This window comes from Hippocampus comes, unplaced genomic scaffold (genome assembly GCF_001891065.2).
Source record: "Hippocampus comes isolate QL1 unplaced genomic scaffold, H_comes_QL1_v1.1 scaffold72, whole genome shotgun sequence".
In the NCBI taxonomy this organism is placed as follows: domain Eukaryota; kingdom Metazoa; phylum Chordata; class Actinopteri; order Syngnathiformes; family Syngnathidae; genus Hippocampus; species Hippocampus comes.
This window is the reverse complement of record NW_017806030.1, coordinates 1,146,679-1,165,143: the sequence shown is the minus strand read 5'-3', so window position 1 is coordinate 1,165,143 and position 18,465 is coordinate 1,146,679. Positions and strand designations below refer to the sequence as shown.

Here is an 18,465-nt window from a genome sequence, read left to right as displayed (position 1 = left end):
GCTCTTTGTTAATTTCTAAATGTTTACCGAGAGATTAAACTCTACAACAAATATTAGAAAATTTAGAAGGAAGTGCGTACACGTTAACGAATGACGAACATCCGTATGACGTCATACGTACAAGTAGTGACCTGTTACGTATTGCGGAAATGACCGGCGCAACCGTACAATTGAGTCCATCATAAGACTACCGTACTGTTCATACACATTTCACCAGAGACACGAGAGGAACGATTTGCATTTGGAGGTAATTAACGACACAGCTTTTAATTTGTAAATAGTAATGACTGCTTCTTTATCTATTAAAAGACAAGGAAATGGACGGCGCTTGTACAGTCGACTGATAAAATACTGTCCACTACTTAACTGTTTTGCTGATAAACTTCCGCAGTTGGAACATTGTAAGACACTTATTGAAAAAAACACCAGCTTCCTTCCCGCAGTTAGCTGTCTAACCCCCTTGTGGCTTCTTGTCTGACGAGAAATGCCAAATTAAATGTTAGATGGCTTTTCAGTGAGCTAGACATACAGTAATCGTTTAACATACGTAGCTCCAAAGCCATTGAAAACTTCACAACATTAGAGTGTCGCAGCAGTTTTTAGAGCATTGCCTGGGTCTCTAATTGACTATAAGACAAGATATTTTCAACTGCCAGTTGTTATGGAGCCTTTGATTTTCAGAAGTACCCTGTACAATACATTATGTCCCACGCTCTGGAACGACTCGCGTCTCTGTAGCTCTATAAGAGTGAATTACTTTTGATTTATTTATCAGTACAGACACTGCTTGGAATACAAAGCACTAAACAGAGATTGAAAAATATCATTAACTTGTTTTTATGTCCTCATTCGTGTTAGTAAATCCTCTCTTACGTCGAGACCATGTCACTTTTTACGAGTTAAAAAAAACAGCTTGACAGCATAGTGTAAATTTCATTCCACCTCATGATTGTGTCCCACATGCTGTTGATTCTTCACACACACACACACACACACACACACACACACACACACACACACAAAAGTCTTATTTTATATCTTCGTTTGAAACCTGAAATGTGGTAAAAGGTCAAACTGTCACAAGACACTATGTTGATCCAGCCCTTCTTTTCAAATTGCCACTGACCAGGACTTTTGTCCTCTCTCTCTCTCTCTCTCTCTCTCTCTCTCTCTCTCTCTCTCTCTCTCTCTCTCTTTTTCTCACATCCAGCTTAATGTTCAGATGAGGTCTCGCCCAGTTGACCTTCTTGTCATCCTTTTCTGTGATGGCAACTCTCCATTTTACCGCCTTCATTCTCCTCCTGTTTCTCTCCACTTTTGCTCTTTTACTTCTGACCCATCTGCAGTCCGGCATCCAGTCATTTCCTTTTCAGTCACCTTCAGCGCCATCCTGTGATCCAGGTCAGTCATGGGCTGTCAGACTCCATGCTGACCCACATCATGAGGATGAACTGGAATGTGAGGAGCTTGATGTCATTGCCAACCAGGTGCTTTTTTTTCCATACAATGTAATGACAGTGCAATGTCAACAAACTGTTGTCTCTGTTTCTTTACTGTTACAGTACATGTGCAACTAACTAAGGAATACTCATTCATAGTGTTATAAAAGAGAGTTATGTGTGGCGCAGAGAACACGTTTGCCAAGAATAAAGAGACATCCTTTATGTTCGTTACATACACATTCGCTACCAGTCATGTAGAGCAGTACACATTTTTCAGTATTTTGCCCATTGAAAATAAATAATATTAATAAACAAAATGAGGAATCAAATTAAAGAAAAACAAATCTGCGTTTTTTATATGGAGCATTTACCACAATATAGTGGAGCTCCTTTGACAGGCCTTTAAGCTTTTATACAGAACAAAATATTGAACAAAAATAACAATTAGACTCACTGGAGCAGTTTTACTTTCTTTTCATCAGTCATCTGAGCTTTAATGAGACGTGAGCTGCCGCACAGCTTTTGTGATTCTGGTGCAGCTGTGCCGCAGGTTATTGAACATGGAAATACACTGTTAAATGTTTCCACGTACCACTTGCAATGTGCTCACGCACACCCAGAGGTACCTGTACCAACCCCTGGTTGGGAAACAGTGATGCAGAGAATTGGAAGCATTTTAGCGAATCATGCAGCAGCTACCTCTTTCAGACTTTCTTTTTGCCAGCACAATGCCACTATTTTCCTACAGTATGTTTCAGGCCTAAACCAAAACAGATATGCAGGACAGTCACATCCACTCCCACAGCAAGAAAAGATCTCGACACTGCCTGCCCAACCGCTTGTATATACTGGAATAGTCAACAGTAGCTTCAACAAATGTGGCTTGTTCTTTGAGTTTCACTTCCTGTCTTTTCTTATTTGATGTATGGTCTTGTCAGGCATCACAATTCGCAGCGGATGTGGTTTGAAATTGTCTGTGTGGGAGGAGCTCAATATTGATCTACATTTGTACTTCATCTTCCTCTGTACTTTCACCATTCCAGGTGGCAGAACAGGCTGGGCTGCACAACCGGGGCCAAATTGGACACTTAGAAGGCCACTACTTGCTGTGTTCTTCTCATCCTGGTGCTAATGTTTGGAGGAATAATCTCCATCCTGGGAAAGTGCTGGCAAACCACCCTAATGTCCTTTGGTACTCCCAGGAGAGGGTGCTCAGCCGCTCGAAAAGATCTATGGCTTTTAATGACCCCCATTACCCTAAACAGTGGCACTTGGTGAGGCAACGTAATTATAGTATATACATTACTGTTTCATTCTGTGTAAATGATGTCACAATGTGTGCTTTGCACAGGTGAAATTTGAAATGCTCACAAGCACTAAGCTAAACGTGTTAGGCCCAAATAAATACCCCATATTTATATACATCATTAGCTACAATTGTCTTCAGACAACACATTCTTCTTGTTTACTTTAATCTATGTCCTCCCTTTGCATTACATGCTTGCATTGAAGCACAATGGTGTTAATAAGGACATGGACATTAATGTGACCGGCGTATGGGAGCACAACATCACTGGCCAAGGAGTCACCGTGGTGGTGGTCGATGACGGGGTACAACACACTCATAAAGACCTCGAACCCAATTATGTAAGTCACTGTAATTCATTCTATTCACCGCAGTAATTTCTTAACCCAATTACGCTGGGGAACACAATTTTTTTTTGTTGAGTTAGGTCAGACAGCTTTTTTTAAACCAATTTTTGCGTGCGAATCCAAAACTGATCTTGGTTTTTGAGCTATAGGATCCCCAGTTTCTTAAAAAATATGAAATACTGGAAAATGGAATAATTAACAGCTTTTAAAGCAAAAAAAAAATGCTATTGTGACTGCACAAACAAGTTGCTACATAGCTGTAGATGAGGCCAATCATAATCAGCTCTTCTTACCACACCTAATCTGTGGAATTTTGCTAATCTAAATGGATGGGTCCAGTAGTGTTTTCCTCACACGCAGTGGATAGTTGTATAAATGAATTTTCAAATGAATATGTATCAACTGAATCATTTCTATTTCATGATTTTTCCGTACACATTTACCCAAATGTAATAGAGTCCAGAGGGCAGCTATGATCTGAACTCCAATGACCCAGACCCTATGCCTCACCCGGATGTGCACAGTGACAACCACCACGGTACTCGATGTGCCGGTGAGATCGCTGCAGTTCCCAACAACAGCTTTTGTGCTGTGGGCGTGGCGTATGGCAGTAAGGTGGCAGGTACACAATAGGAATGTAGTTTGTTTTTAATGCCTCATTCCAATGTGTTGAGTGAGGTATAGGCTGAAACATCAATCACTTGAACCCGCAGGCATAAGGGTCCTGGACGGCCCCTTGACGGATAGCCTGGAGGCCATAGCCTTCAACAAACACTATCAAGTCAACGACATCTACAGCTGCAGGTAACAACACGTGTGTCACTGTGATCCTTTTGTCTTGTTTGTCTGTCTGGTCGTAATTATAATTCAAAATCTGTATTTAATCAATCCGTCGCACATTGTGAATTGTGTTTTCCTAGTTGGGGTCCTGATGATGATGGACACACTGTGGACGGGCCCCACCCTTTGGGCAAGGTCAGAATGTTCACTGGTTGAGATTATTGGTTTTTCTTTTCTTGCTACATTTGCTGTTGTATCCTATTGGATGTTAGCCAAGCTTTTACTTTGATTTTTGCAATGAACTGCTGGTGATGTTCTTCTATTTGAGGTGGCTTTTTCATTGATGTACAGTAGTTAGTTCCCCTTATACCACACATTACACCTGTGGCAGCCATCATTTTAGACTGCTGTTTTATTCTTTCTGTTCATTTTACTTACTTTGGTAATTAACCTACAGTATTTTTTATACACTGGAACAAAAAATGTAGAGTTCATTTGCCTTAACATTTAATAAAGGTTTTACAGTGGTTAATTTTTTTGACCTACAAACTAATTATTTTGTAGGAGAAGAATTACTTCCAGAGCAGGAGCTGGACCAGTGTCCAAAAACCGATTATGATCAGCATTTTGAGGTTCCACTGTGGAGAACATTTATTAGGTAAATGAGAAGGGTGGCTCGGCAGTTTCACCTAGTGCAGTGTTATTTTTCTCCTGTAGAGGGCAATATATCTCAACATTTACTTGGCCAGCGTTCACGTCTGTGAATAGATGTGATATTTGTTGTATAAAAGAATATTCCGTTTTTCAAAGTAGTCCATATAATTGGTGAGTTACGGTATATTCAATTTTCTTCACAGGCTGCACTTCAGCACGGAGTCATTGCAGGAAGACGTGGTTTTGGAAGCATCTTTGTGGTTGCCAGTGGCAATGGAGGTCAATACAATGACAATTGCAACTATGATGGTTATGCCAACTCCATCTACACCATCACCATTGGTAAAATTGAGTTTTCAGTGTACATCATTGCAGAACGTCCCAAAATGAAGGTTTATATTGTACTGTTTTGGACATAGGAGCTGTTGACGAGAATGGCAGGATGCCCTTTTATGCTGAAGAGTGTGCATCCATGTTGGCTGTCACATTCAGCAGCGGAGGGAATAAGCTCAGGAGCATTGTAAGTCTTACTTGTGAACACAACATACATATGCCAAATTTCTAGCTCAATTAGTCTGAACCTTTTGAATTTGTTCCCTATGTTTTTAGCACTTAGTATATATATCATCAATTTTAGTGTTTTTGTTTTTTTTTTCCTTTTATGCTGCCAGGATTTATAGAAGCCAGCCATTTATTTGTTGGTGTTTGTTCCTTGTCACGATGGAAACAGGAATGCCATTTCCTGGGGGGGAAGTGATTTGACAAAATGACCTCTCTCGAGAGGAGAGTGAGCCACAAGCTGACCACGGTGCACTTATTGGCCGAGTCTTTATCCTGCACTGGCATTTATAAATTTAACTGTGTGGCCCATTCGGGATTGACACAGGAAACAACATCTTTGCAAATGTATCGCTGTAATTGAATTTTTAAAATAATATGTGTGCATTATTATAATAATAATTATGTGTAAAGATATTATGATAAACGGGCTACGGTACACCTAAAGAAGAGTCTGGGAAATGTGATTATGTCTGTGCAGTGCACCTTGTTGTCCATTTTAGATTGGGTCTTTTTTTTTTTTTTTTTATCTGAGGTTTGATGATTGACAGGTTTCATCACGATTAGCGAAATAAACTAACATCTTTGTTCGCTTAGAATGCAATTACAACGTGAGACATTGTGCCACTTCATACAAGGCTGGTCAACAAGAATCGTGTACATAGGCGCACACAGAGCAGCGATTAGGAGCCTGAAATCTTCAACAGCTTGCACAGCTGTTAGGAAGAGTGTTTACTCTACACGTAAACACTGAGAGTGCTGCGAATTCCCTCCTCTATCATGTTGCCTGTTATTAACTGCACATCACCGAGATGAAAATGTTTTTACTTGTACGCAATGAGCGTGAGTGGACTCTACTGTCAGCATCATATATGAGCCATTTGTTTAGCGTTCATGCTGTACACTACATAGACAAAAGGATTGCAACTGGGAACGGACAGTGCAAGTTAAAGTGGGAGAGTTTCCTCCTGTTTCCTGCTGTTGGAATTTACATTTTTTTCATTTTTGAAGAGTCTGATGTTCAGTGACAGGACCTAGTAGTTCACCAAAGTGAAAGTTTGCCAGCGTTGCAGTCTAATCCCGAATCCATTAGGAGTTGGGTCCCATTACTTTGCTGTTTATATTTTATGGTTAGATTCCGCCCCACATTTGTTTTCTCTTTGTTATCCTCTGTTAAAGTAAGCGTACTTCATGGCTCTTGATTTTTATTTGGACAAATTCCTTTCCTTGGCCTTCTTGATTTCAAAGCTAATCCTCAACGAATGCTCTTAAATCCACTGTCTGCACCAAAAAAAAAAAAACTGGACATGGAATTTGAAATATTTTATTGTTGTCCCCCTCAAAGTGATCAGACAGCATCGATTTTCGCCTTGGTCATGTCATATCTTCAGAGTTCTATACACAGATCTCAATCGCTCTTCGACAGACGTTTAGGGAAAGTTGCTTGTCCAAGACAGACACCAATGACTTAGTCTGACCTAGTCTTAATACTGTCACGCAGTCCTGTTTGAGATGCACACATCTGTGACAAAGGCGATTCATGGAAACGTTCTTAGCTATGTGTTTGTTTGGCTGGGAGCAGAGCAATTCCCACCGCTTGGCTGTTTACGCCATACCAGGTTGCCCGTGGTTTGTATAGCTTCAACCCATCTGCCTGTGTAGGTAACATCGGACTGGTTCATGCAGCAGGGGACAGGCTGTACAGAGAGCCACACTGGCACGTCCGCCGCCGCCCCCTTGGCAGCCGGCATGGTGGCTCTCATGCTCCAGGTCCGACCTTGCCTCGGTTGGAGGGACGTCCAGCACATCATCGCCTTCACTGCCACCAAGGTAAAACAACTGATGCCTTGTGCCACTCTTAGCAGTATGCCTGCTCTCATTGGGAGAGTGTTTCTCCTTGTAGATTGAATGCGTGAGAACAAAACGGTTATCCTTGTTTGTTCTAACGTTCACCCATTAGTGTGACAACAGTTCAGACTGGAGGGAGAACGGAGCCGGTTTCCATCACAGTCATCAGCATGGTTTCGGTCTCCTCAACGCATGGAAACTTGTTAACGCAGCCAAGGTACATAAATACACATGTCGAGCTGCAACCACCAAGCATTTAACATCAATGAAAGAAACACATATGTTAACCTCATTGCTGAATCAAGTCAACGAACTCTATATTTTTTGCCCTGCTGTGGTTTGCAGGTATGGGAGCCAGTGCCATTTCTTGTGTCCTATCAGAGCTCAGTATTTAAGGAGAAAGTGTCCATTCCATCGTATCCTAAGGAGCTGGTTCGCACCTGGACAGGTACCTGAATGTGCGGCTGCTCTCTTCTTCTCTCTCTCTCTCTCAGCTCGGCCTTCAATGGTTAACTTTTACACGACGCCGTGGAGCCACCTCCCCCCCTTTCCCTCCTTTCATTTCCTCAGTCTGACTTAAGCGTCCATATTAGGTAATGTTCTGCTGATTCTATATTGAGGCGTCCACATTTACTCACTGAACCACATGGCTCCAAATGGCCCGTGTCTCTTTGTTCTCTTATTTCTTACGTTTGGGCACTTGTTGGTCAGCAACTCTGCTCAGTGTTCAGATTCCCCTCATTATTATTGTCTTCTTTTTCCACGTCTTGAGTTTGTGGTGATCAAACTGTAGCAGAAACATTTCCTGCCTCTCCTCTCTTTTCCTTACCCCTTATCCGTCTGTCGTCTCGCACTTTTCTGGGCCCTTTAGCGGTCAGGCTCGCTGCCAGAGGGGCCTGCTTGTTCAGTCAACATTACCTCTACCCTTGAACTATAAACCCAATTCCAATGAAGTTGCGAGGCTGTGTTAAACATAAATCAACACAGAATGCAATCATGTTCAACCTGAATTTAATTGAATACACGACAAAGACAAGATATTTAATTTTCAAGATGTTAAACTTTATTTTGTTGAGGGTTTTTTTTTTTTTTTTTTTTTTTGCAAATCATGATTAACCTAGAATGTTATGGCTAGAACACGTTCCAAAAAAGCTGGGATAGGAGCCCAAAAAGACTGGGCAAGTTGAGGAATGCTCATCAAACACCTGTTTGGAACAAACGGGTGCCATGATTGGGTATAAAACGAGCTACACTGAATTGCTCAGTCATCCATCCATCCACCGATTATCCTGAACAGGGTCACAGGCGGTTGCTGGGGTCTATCCCAGCTGACTTCGGGCGGAAGGCCGACTACACACTGAACCGGTCGCCAGTCAGTCACGGGGCAAATGTAAAGACATACAATCATTCACACCCACATCCACACAGTCACTGATCCCAAGCTGCCCGAACACAATTCAGACGAGTGCACCACTACATCGTCAGCGACATTCACAAGGTGGGGCGAGGTTCACCTCGTTGTGAACGACGGCATGAGAAAACAGTTTGAGGACAATCTTTCTCAATGTACAGTTGCAAGGAATTTACGGATTTCATCATCTATGGTCCATCATCTCACCAAAAGGTCCTGAGAATCTGGAGAAAACCCTGCATGTGAGCAGCAAGGCCAAAAAAACGAAAACATTGAATGGCCATGATCTTTGATCCATCAGGTGGCACTGCTTCAAAAACCGACATCAATGTGTAAATCATATCTCCACATGGGCTCAGGCACTTCAGAAAACCAATGTCAGAAAATCCAGTTCGACACTACATCCGTGAGTGCCAGTTAAAACTCCACTTTGCAAAGCAAAAGCCATTTATCAATAACACCCAGAAACGCCGCCGGCTTCTCTGGGCCCGAGCCGATCTAAGATGGACTGATGCAAAGTGGAAAAGTGTTCTGTAGACTCATGAGCCCACATTTCAAATGGTTTTGTTTACATCACCCGAGCCTCTTACCCTCCTGAAAATTACTACCCATTGACTATAAGGCTATACCTTTGTTGATACTTTCCATCAACTCATGTCCCTCCTCAGCCTCAGGGTGTTTTGCAACCTTAAATGGTCAAAGAGCAGATGAACTCATTAGTTGTCATCATCCAGGAAGTATGAAAAGAACACCTTGCTGTCATTCTTTGGTGAGCACTGAGTCGTCGGTGAGGTTCAGTCCTGATTGTCACAAATATTTAATCCACTTAAAAGTCAATCCAAATCAAGACTGTAAAACGATAATTAATCCACTTAAAAGTCAATCCAAATCAAGACTGTGTAAAACGATCGTGAAAACGCTTACATTGTTCGCACTAATTTTTAATGATAATGCATCAACTGATTGTGGCCTAAACTGTAAAGGCAGACCTGTGTAATTCTGGCACCATCTGTTCGGTTGCCTGTGCAGTTTCTGCGACTTGTAAATGTTTTAGGGCTGATGAATATAAAAGGTACAGCAGATACAAAACATTTTCTTTCTATAATAAATGTATTATAATACATGTGCTCCAGTGGTTGGATATTATTGGGTGCAAATCACAAACTTGAAATGCACTGTGGTACCCCTTGCAGATGGGCACCATCATCATTTTGACCAGTCGAATTTTTTTGTGTAGGCTTTGATTCCAGCACCTGAGCGGTTCCAACCTACATATGTTTGAAAAGGAAAGACACACTTTCTCTGTCTGTTTCTTCCCTCAGTCACTGCTGCTGACTTGGCACTGTCTGGGATGCGGACACTGGAGCATGTGGCTGTTACGGTGACAATAACCCACCCTTGTCGTGGCAACCTGGAGATTGTGTTGTTCTGTCCCAGCGGTATTCCATCGGTCATTGGGGCTCGACGGGCTATTGACAGGTGGCCCCTCCGTCGCAACAGCTCACATATTCTGATTGGAGCATCCAAGCCATATCTGTGCTCAAAAATGAATATTGTTCTCTGCCTTTGCCGTTTCCCCTCCACCCCCACCCAGAGACTCTGCAGGCTACCAGGACTGGACCTTCTCCACTGTGCGTTGCTGGGGGGAGAGAGCTGACGGTCAATACTACCTCAAGCTATCTGACCATAGTAAGCTGTGGCTGCTCAGTTCACACACGTTTTGAATTGCACACATTTTTGTTGCTCCATGCAATGCGCTCCACTTGCTCCCACAATGACCCATCTCTGTGCTGATGTAGAGGAACCATCATCTCAACAATGTGCCAGTGTGGGGGAATTAAAGCAGTGGAAGTTGACTCTGTACGGATCTTCTCTGACCTTCAAGGATGTCAAGGACAGACAAATGTAAGCCCTTATCGGCAGTCTTTCTCAGCTAAAATAATTGCGATTTTAATTTGGTCTAAACTAAGCCCTCATTATAGTGTGTTTTGCAAAATGTGCAAACCTTGGGCCAAATTCACTGAAGGATTGTGTGGCTTTTTGCATGGCGCTAACATGTAAAAATGGAGCAAACAGATTGCGTCGAATCCGCGAAGCACCTTTTAATTCAGTGTCAATTCAAATGACAAATAACAGTTTCATTTGAGCTGAGTGGATTATTGTGTTGAATCATTCGAGAGACTTTTAAGGGATCATAAACAATTTGAGTTGTTGTTCATACAGTATCGATTTATTATTACTTGTTCTCTTCCATGACGTGCTTGGATCATGTTTTACTCACCACTTTGGGATCATAAACAATTTGAGTTGTTGTTCATACAGTATCGTTTTATTATTACTTGTTCTCTTCCATCTTCCATGACCTGCTTGGATCATGTTTTACTCACCACTTCTCCAATAAATGGCAGGCTGGTGAAGGATGCCATGAGTGGCAAATATCTGCACAGCAACTTCTCCTTGCCTTGCTCCCCAGGCCTAGATATTCCATCAGAGATTATCAGTCCCTTCACCTCGAGCAGTCTCAGGGTAAGTTGCCTCAAAACAAAGCTCACACTTTTTTTTTTGCTGTCCATTCTCCATGATCTACCTACTCAAACTAATCAAAAAGGAGCAGGTCTTTATTACCTAAATTTCTTGTGGCACTTGGCAGTCTCTTCCCGGAAGTCACTCAGGAACAAGGTGGCTAGCCAGCTAGCTAGCTGGCAGGCTAGCTAGCTATCTAACTAGCTGGCGGGCTGGCCAGCTAGCTGGCGGGCTAGCTAGCTAGCTAGCTAGCTCTCTCGCTCTCTCTCTCTCTCTGTTATTACCTAAATTTCTTGTGGCACTTGGCAGTCTCTTCCCGGAAGTCACTCAGGAACAAGCTGGCTAGCCAGCTAGCTAGCTGTCAGGCTAGCCAGCCAGCTAGCTAGCTGTCGGGCTAGCCAGCTAGTATCTTTTCATATCTTGTCCAGTTTCTGCTCCTGCTTGGCTGCTTTGCGCTGTTTTGGTCTCTCTACTACATACTGGAGGCCGCCATGGCCCACCTGGACCTCAGAGGCCTCCAATGCCTGTCCTGGAGGAAAACAGGTCACAGAGTCAGGAATGGGCGTCGAGTGGAGGAGGCATTAGATGAGGAGGACGAAGGCAGTGAGGAGCGGGAATCTGGGGTCGAGCTGCATGCAGTGCTTGACTCAGAGGCCAAAATGCCACTTATCGATCGAGACATGATGACGACATGACAGAGCCCGAAGTTGGGACAAAGGTTCTCTTTGGCTGTCTCAGGTTTCCACCTCGTCCTTCTCCACCCAGTTCACTGTGGTTTGTCTGACTGTGCAATGTAGACTGTTGATTGAACTGTGGATGGAGTTCACTGTGGAGCGGAGCGTTTGAAATGTGATTGAAACGCGAGGGCTTCTGTGAACATCTTTTTGGAATGTGTCTGTGCAGCCATCCCTCACAAAACACTTGAGAGAAAACCAAAAGGAATTAGAGTCTCAGTAAAACTGTTTGTTACAGAATAATTTGCTATTCCTTGTGGGGAATGTAATGTATGCACTTTATAAAAAGGTATCAATATGCTGTGAGCGAGCAATTGTTTGAGTCTGGTTGGTGTGAGAAGTGGCCTCATTTTAAAAATCTGATATCAAAATAAAGGTATTTTTGATGGAGGATAAATTGCATTAAATGTTAAAGCCCAGGAGACCTACTTGTGGCTGATGATCAACCAACTACTGAAAAAAACTTGACGTGGGTTTTTCAATTGTGGATTATGCACGCCTATATTTTTTACTGAAGTGTTGCTTATATATGCCTTATATAACATACATAATTTGTTCTGCCGATGAAACTATGTTTTTATACAGTTTTTTTAAAAATATGTACCAGAGTTCTCTTTACTGTTGGACAGTTAAGGAGGAGTTGCAATTTGTGTTTTGCTGTGCAAGTCACATGAATCAATGAGAATAAAGGACTTGAAATGTCATCTTGGGGTTTGATACAAAACCAGCTGCGAGTGTTTTTTTAATGCTGAATTTTGCAGTGAACTGAAAAGAACCTCACTTTTACGTTACGAGTCAACTCTGGCAAATGCAAACCACACAGTTTTTTTTTCACACATGTACTTCCAAGTCATTATTTAATATGAAAATGTACAAAACATCAGTGCTGATACAGCAGGCATACGTAGATAGCAGGAGATATGGTTCCTTTTTTTTTTTTTTTAAGTAATATTGAAGGTTCCCCATGGTGGTAGTCTTGTCATACAAAGATGGGTAATAAAGGTGTTATTTTGTGACCAAATCCAGGATTATAAGATTTATGTAGTGCTTTCGCCAATGGCACCTAACAGCTCTTAATAAACTGGGACTGACAGAATAGCGCAAGGTGAGGCTCTGCAAAAGTGAACAGTGTGGGTTGCGTCAAGGGTTGAGACTTGGGTTATTCATTTGAAAGTAAATGCCCTATGAAGCGGCAGGGGGTTACTGAATTGGGAAAGGAAAAAAAAGAAATTGGGAGGACCTTTTTAATGGCCACTGTTTACAGGCTCTCAAATGTTGAAACGGGCATCGGGGTCGAATCATTCCTGTGGCTCAGGGATTTTACAGGATTTGCCTCGGCCTTCCGTAGCTCATGCCTTCCTGACTGGCTCCCTTGTTTGACCCCATCTGGAGACCAATCACATTTTTGCCCGCCTTCATCTGATCATCTGAGAATTCTCGCTTGTTCTCCTGCGCTTTCCTACAAGAGCACATAGAAACAAAAAATAACTTGAGTGCTTCTTGAGGGTGAACAATGGATACATTATTTTTTAGACAGGACTCACTTAAAGAACCAGTTTGGGTCGCCCTGGTATGTGCCCTCATCCTTGGTGACGGCCAAGCTGCCGAGAGCTGAAAGGGTCCTCTGCACTGCTGCCAGGTCCTTACCTGCCGACACACAGAGACACCGCCCTTGGATCTGTTACAGTGTACAATCGACTTATACAAGAAAAAAAAAACAGGTACTTTTTCAAGGTAACTGGCAACACTGCAGGTTATTACTGTTCAGCTATATAGAAGACTGAAGGTGACTTTATTGCACAGTATGTATTGTGACTTTTTTTTTTTAATTTTGCAAATTTTCCATAACTTCACCTCCCGAAAATAATGGCTCAAGTCAGTTTTTTTTCCAGAAAACAAAAACAGAACCAAAACACTGATCACATTTATTAATAATTTCATTGCAGGGGTGGAACTTGAATTACTCCGATAACCTGTTTTAACTACATTCGATTTTCGCAGAGGTGGCCAACATCAGGAAAAGGTGTCAAAAGCAAATGCATACATTTGTCAAAACATGACTTAGGCCATTATTTTAGGAAGGTGATTAAAAAAAAAAAATCGATAAATAGCAATAAACTACAACGAAGTACTTTGGCAGGAGGGGGAATACAAATTAATAAAAACAAACGCTCCCTTATGAGTAATTAAAACGGAATTTACAAAACTATAGTCAAAATGGAATTAGAAGCCAACTACAACAAAAAACCCGACTACAGTATATCCCTGCTGCATGCATGACCGCCACGTATCGAATGAGACCTCAGAAAATCTTTTGAGATTTCATATTGATGATTCATCCTTCATCAACTTCAAGGGTGAGGGTATATTTTACTCTTCACAGACATTAGATCACTTCTATTCCATCATGGCAGTAGCAATGCGGCGTTTCCAGTAACAGAAGTGAAGAGCCATCTAACCTTCCCAGAGGTCGACAGTCTGAAACATGTCAGTCTTTGTGACGCCATACTTCTCAGCAGCATTGAGGAACTGAGAGATCTGCTCCATCTGCTTGAAAGCCATGGTTGAGCTCTGAATCTTCTTCACAGGTTTGTCTCCAGGAAAAAGACTATTGATCAATTCACTCAGGACCTGAACCGAAGGGAAGGATGATAAGGAAAAGATACAGAAAGATCATGATGGTCAAGATTTGTCACAAGTGGGTGACTTACGGAAGATGCGGGTCAGTCGAAAAAGCAAACAGTATGATTGTGTCGTGCACTCACACATCCGTCTTTCAGCCAGGCCTGGAATCCCGTTTTTCCTGACTCTGGCCTTTTGACGTCAGAGCCACACTGGCGAACGATCCACTCCACCAGAATCTGCTCCAGATCCTGGTCATACTTGCTCTCGATCTTGTCCTGAACCTGCCGGCTCATGCCATAGGATGGACCTTTGTTTGCCATGCCAGCTCCCTGCTGATGTGGAAAACGCATCATTTATTCACTGCGATCTTGCATATTTTCAAAAGTAACCTTGCCATGAGCGGTTTGCCTAACTTTCAAAGCTAGCAGAATTCACTTTGATCACATATCATTGCCCAGACTGCAAATTTAGTGAAATTCTGAATCATTGTGCCGTTTAATTTTGGGATTCAGGCATTACAAGAACACAAACATGTTCTTAAGTCAAACTGGAATTTCAAAGCTCCAACATGCATGTGGCCATACTCATAAATGTTTACAAACAATATACATCTGAAAATACAAAACATCTTAGTCATGCGTGTCCCAAGCGTGGAATGAAGCAAAAATGCTCAGCTAGCTGCTCAAGTGGATCTCCTGTTTTGCCATCAGGGTGACTTTATCAGCAGAGTGTGTCCCTCCTGCACATCATTGTCTTATTAGGAGTCCAAAGGCAATGTGGTGCAGAGAGGGAGCTCAAAAATCAGCCATCTTTGCATGTATCTTCTTTGTCATACACACCACATGACTTGTTGCTCTCTGCCAACATACATACAAATGCTTGCCAGCGTTTTTCATGTACTCGATTGTTTTTTTTTTTTTTGTGCACAACTCGAATCAAGGTGCTGTCTGAACCAATCCAACCTTTGCTGCCATCTTGACGTCAGGTCACTTCACTTTCCTGTTCCTGGGTAGGTTCAAAATAGTCAGGGTTAACGCACCAAATGTTAGACGGGCAACACCGCCTTCAACTGCTTTGTGTCATTGGCGGAGATACATGGCGGCATGGGCGTGGAGAAGGCCAGCCCTTGTCACTTTCAAGCCAACCCCACACTTTTTTCTTTTTTTTGCAGTCAATGTCAAAAAATATAATTAAAAAAAATGAATAAGTCAAATATTGTCCCATTTTGTGGTTTTGGGAGGATATTGTTATTCTTGTGATTGAGCCCATAACTCAAGATGGCCGAGTCCAACAAACTTTGGTGTGGTCTGGCTGCTTCCTCAAACACTACAAGACATCTCCCAGAAAGCACATCAGTTGCACAGTGGCAACACATAAGCAAGTATGGTAAAGGGCCTGCTTATAATTTTCTGCTATTTTTTATTCTGCGCTTCTGTGCAGCTGTGTTTTCCTGCTGAGGTTAGCTGTTTCCATGGCCGAGTCGGCCAAGAGCGAGGACAGGAAACCGGCGTTTCCAGCTGTGGTAAATGAGGCATTCGCTGCATTGCGTCATGCAGCCTAGCCACCACAGTCATATCAGCCCCTGATGATCCTATATGGACACAGTGTGCTTAACAGGAGGTAATAATGCGCAAAAATGTGGACAGTTGAGCGTGTGGGCCTTGGTTTTCTTGTTCTTCATCACTTTGTTCCAATGGTGGACAAAACTTGTGCTGGTGGAGGCAATTTTCTTGATTGTCTGCTGAGATTAGATCAGGGGTCAGCAACCCAAAATGTTGAAAGAGCCATATTGGACCAAAAAAAACCTGAAAAAAATAATATGTCTGCAGCCGCAAAAAATTAAAAGCCTTATAATGAAGGCAACACATTTCTACACATTTTTACAGCATTGGAAAACGTTAAGAATGTTTGTGTCCTGTTTGTCCTCTTACAGAAACCATATTAAAACAAACAATATTTCCCTTCCCCTTCTTTTTCAATTTTCAAACATTTTTGAGAAAGCTCCACGGAGCCACTAGGACAACGTTAAAGAGACACATGCGGCTCTTGAGCCGCAGGTTGCCGACCCCCTGATTAGATGAATGCATCTCTCATAAGTCATCTCCTTGCCCCACCTGGAAACCCTGCGAGCCTGCATGTCCGGGTCGGGTCATTGTGGTCACACTAAAAACACCTAAAAGACCCTGCTTGCTAAAGGAGACAACACACGTGACGGACTTTAAGAGGCCCTGGTTAATTAGCAGCAAAACACACTCTGCCTAATACAGCACTCCGCTAAATAAAAGGTAAGAAAATGGTCGCTGCATCCCGTGACCATTTGACACAGGCCTGTTGCCTCCTTTGTCGGTCAATAGGCCATCAATTACTTCTCGAGGAAAATCAGTGTGCTCAGAAATTTGTTGAGATGTGAATGAACATAATTACTACTCACAGTGAGGGAATGGATCTGCTCTCTGCTGGCCGACTGTGCAGCTGGTAGTGGAGTGTGGCTCTTTTCTTTGCGGAGATCTCCTTCCTTAAAAAAGCTGGCTTAAAAGGGGCAGACGATTTAATGACAGAAACATTTGAGCGGGTGGGTGCGGTGGACGGAGGGCGTGTCAAGTGGAAATAGGAGGGCTTGGATGGGAAGGGGAAAAAAGGAAAGTTCATCCTAAAAAGGGCATGGCCTTTACCAGCTCCCTGCTACTGCTTCCCACTCCATCAGCGCAGTACAAATGTCCAGCCTTATTTGGGTAGAGCTCCTCCATGCGAAGCGCAGGCGGCAGCCGCGCAAAGGGAATTCCCGAAATACTTGCACTGCATCCCTCATCACTCTGAGTGGCTGGCTGCATGAGAGAGTTGGAAGTCATGTGAGCTCACTGTGTCCGGTTGTCAGAGGTATCAAATCTCGGTCCAGAAAGTGAAAACGCTGCCAGAGTTTGGCTTTAGCCACAGGTGCTTCAACTCAACCGGCTAGGTCAACGCGCTCCCTTACCTGCCGGTAAGAAATAGTTCCAAGAGTCTGAAGTGTGTGAGTGTGATAGAATGACATTCTATTATAAAGATATTTTTGCGCAGCTCTATCCTCCAAAAACAAAATAGGGGTGGGGGTGAGCCTGTCCCACTTGAATTAAAGCAGCGGCGTCCAAAGTCGGTCCTCGCGGGCCACCGTCCTGCCTCTTTTCCATCTGTCCCTGCTGCAACACACCCGATTGAAATGAGGAGGATTGTTCTCATTCAGAGCTTGCTGATCATTCGAATCAGGTGTGTTTCAGCAGGGAGCAAAGAAAAACAGGCAGGACAGCGACCCACGAGAACTGGAGCTGAACATGCCTGATTTAAAATTTCAACGGGAATAAATCCTCCACTGACCTCCTGTCAATCGAAGGGTCATAGCGACAGATGACAATTTATTTACATTTTCACCAGCTGGAAATTCGTTGCCTTCAGTGAACCTTGCATGTTATTGCAACACTATTTTAACGTAGTTTTCATGTAACAATGACAAAGCGTGGCAAGCCCCCAACTACAATTGCATGTCGGTGCAGTTTGTCTATGAATCGTGCGTTTGTTGTATGTGTTTGAAATGCACATTTTTGTTTTTCCTCACATTTTGAATAATTATGTGACTGCGCATGTAAGTCTTCATTTCAGATTATGAATACATTTGGAAAGCTTTCCCAAAATATTTTTCCATCTTGTCATCGTGGGGTGTGATGTGTGTAGAATTTTGAAATGTGAAGAAAGTGTCGTCGAAAAATACTAACAGTGAAAAAAAACAAGAGTCGCCCTGCTCTCTCGCTTAACTAGCAGTGAAAATGATAGTAATCAATCCAGAGACAATTACGTAATATGATGGGGTGATTATTCGTGCTCCCAAAAGAACATATTAGGTAAAGGGCAAGTCTAAATGCCTCACGCTCAAACTACTTGTCTAGTCCGTAAACACACCCAGAGTGGCTCAGCAGATTTCACTAGTCACAAGTCATACCGTATGTGTGTGTGTGGGGGGGGGACATTATTAGTGTTTTTATAGCATAATAATTCACCGTTTTCAAACAGTTCCACTCGTCTGCATGACTCATTTCCTTAAAAAAAAAATTAAAAAAAAATAAAAATGTAACATAAAAAAATTGCCAACGCACCCTGGAAGTAGTGCAGCCAAGAGTAACGCTGTGAAATGATGAGTATGGATATTTGGAAACAGATTTTAGGATATAAGTTGTTCATGAAGGTCAATGCTTTTGACAACATTCAG

At 42.6% G+C, this 18,465-nt stretch overlaps 2 protein-coding genes across 2 annotated transcripts; one reads left to right on the top strand and one right to left on the bottom strand.

The window, feature by feature from the left end:
• Positions 1-124: 124 nt before the first annotated feature.
• pcsk7 (proprotein convertase subtilisin/kexin type 7) lies at positions 125-12,321 on the top strand. Its single transcript, XM_019892674.1, has 17 exons — positions 125-247; positions 1,211-1,487; positions 2,486-2,716; positions 2,955-3,089; positions 3,552-3,717; positions 3,809-3,899; positions 4,016-4,070; positions 4,733-4,871; positions 4,949-5,049; positions 6,750-6,917; positions 7,048-7,152; positions 7,281-7,383; positions 9,669-9,825; positions 9,941-10,035; positions 10,146-10,251; positions 10,755-10,872; positions 11,298-12,321. Exons 2-17 carry the CDS (start codon positions 1,266-1,268, stop codon positions 11,562-11,564), a joined length of 2,259 nt encoding a protein of 752 aa, XP_019748233.1. The 5' UTR covers positions 125-247; positions 1,211-1,265; the 3' UTR covers positions 11,565-12,321.
• Positions 12,322-12,443: 122 nt separating this feature from the next.
• tagln (transgelin) lies at positions 12,444-16,787 on the bottom strand. The gene is made up of 6 exons (XM_019892688.1): positions 16,660-16,787; positions 15,191-15,233; positions 14,369-14,560; positions 14,063-14,234; positions 13,148-13,250; positions 12,444-13,062 (listed from the first exon to the last, which is right to left on the bottom strand). The coding sequence occupies exons 2-6, from the start codon at positions 15,200-15,202 to the stop codon at positions 12,924-12,926; spliced, it is 618 nt and encodes a 205-aa protein (XP_019748247.1). The 5' UTR covers positions 15,203-15,233; positions 16,660-16,787; the 3' UTR covers positions 12,444-12,923.
• Between the last annotated feature and the right edge of the window lie 1,678 nt (positions 16,788-18,465).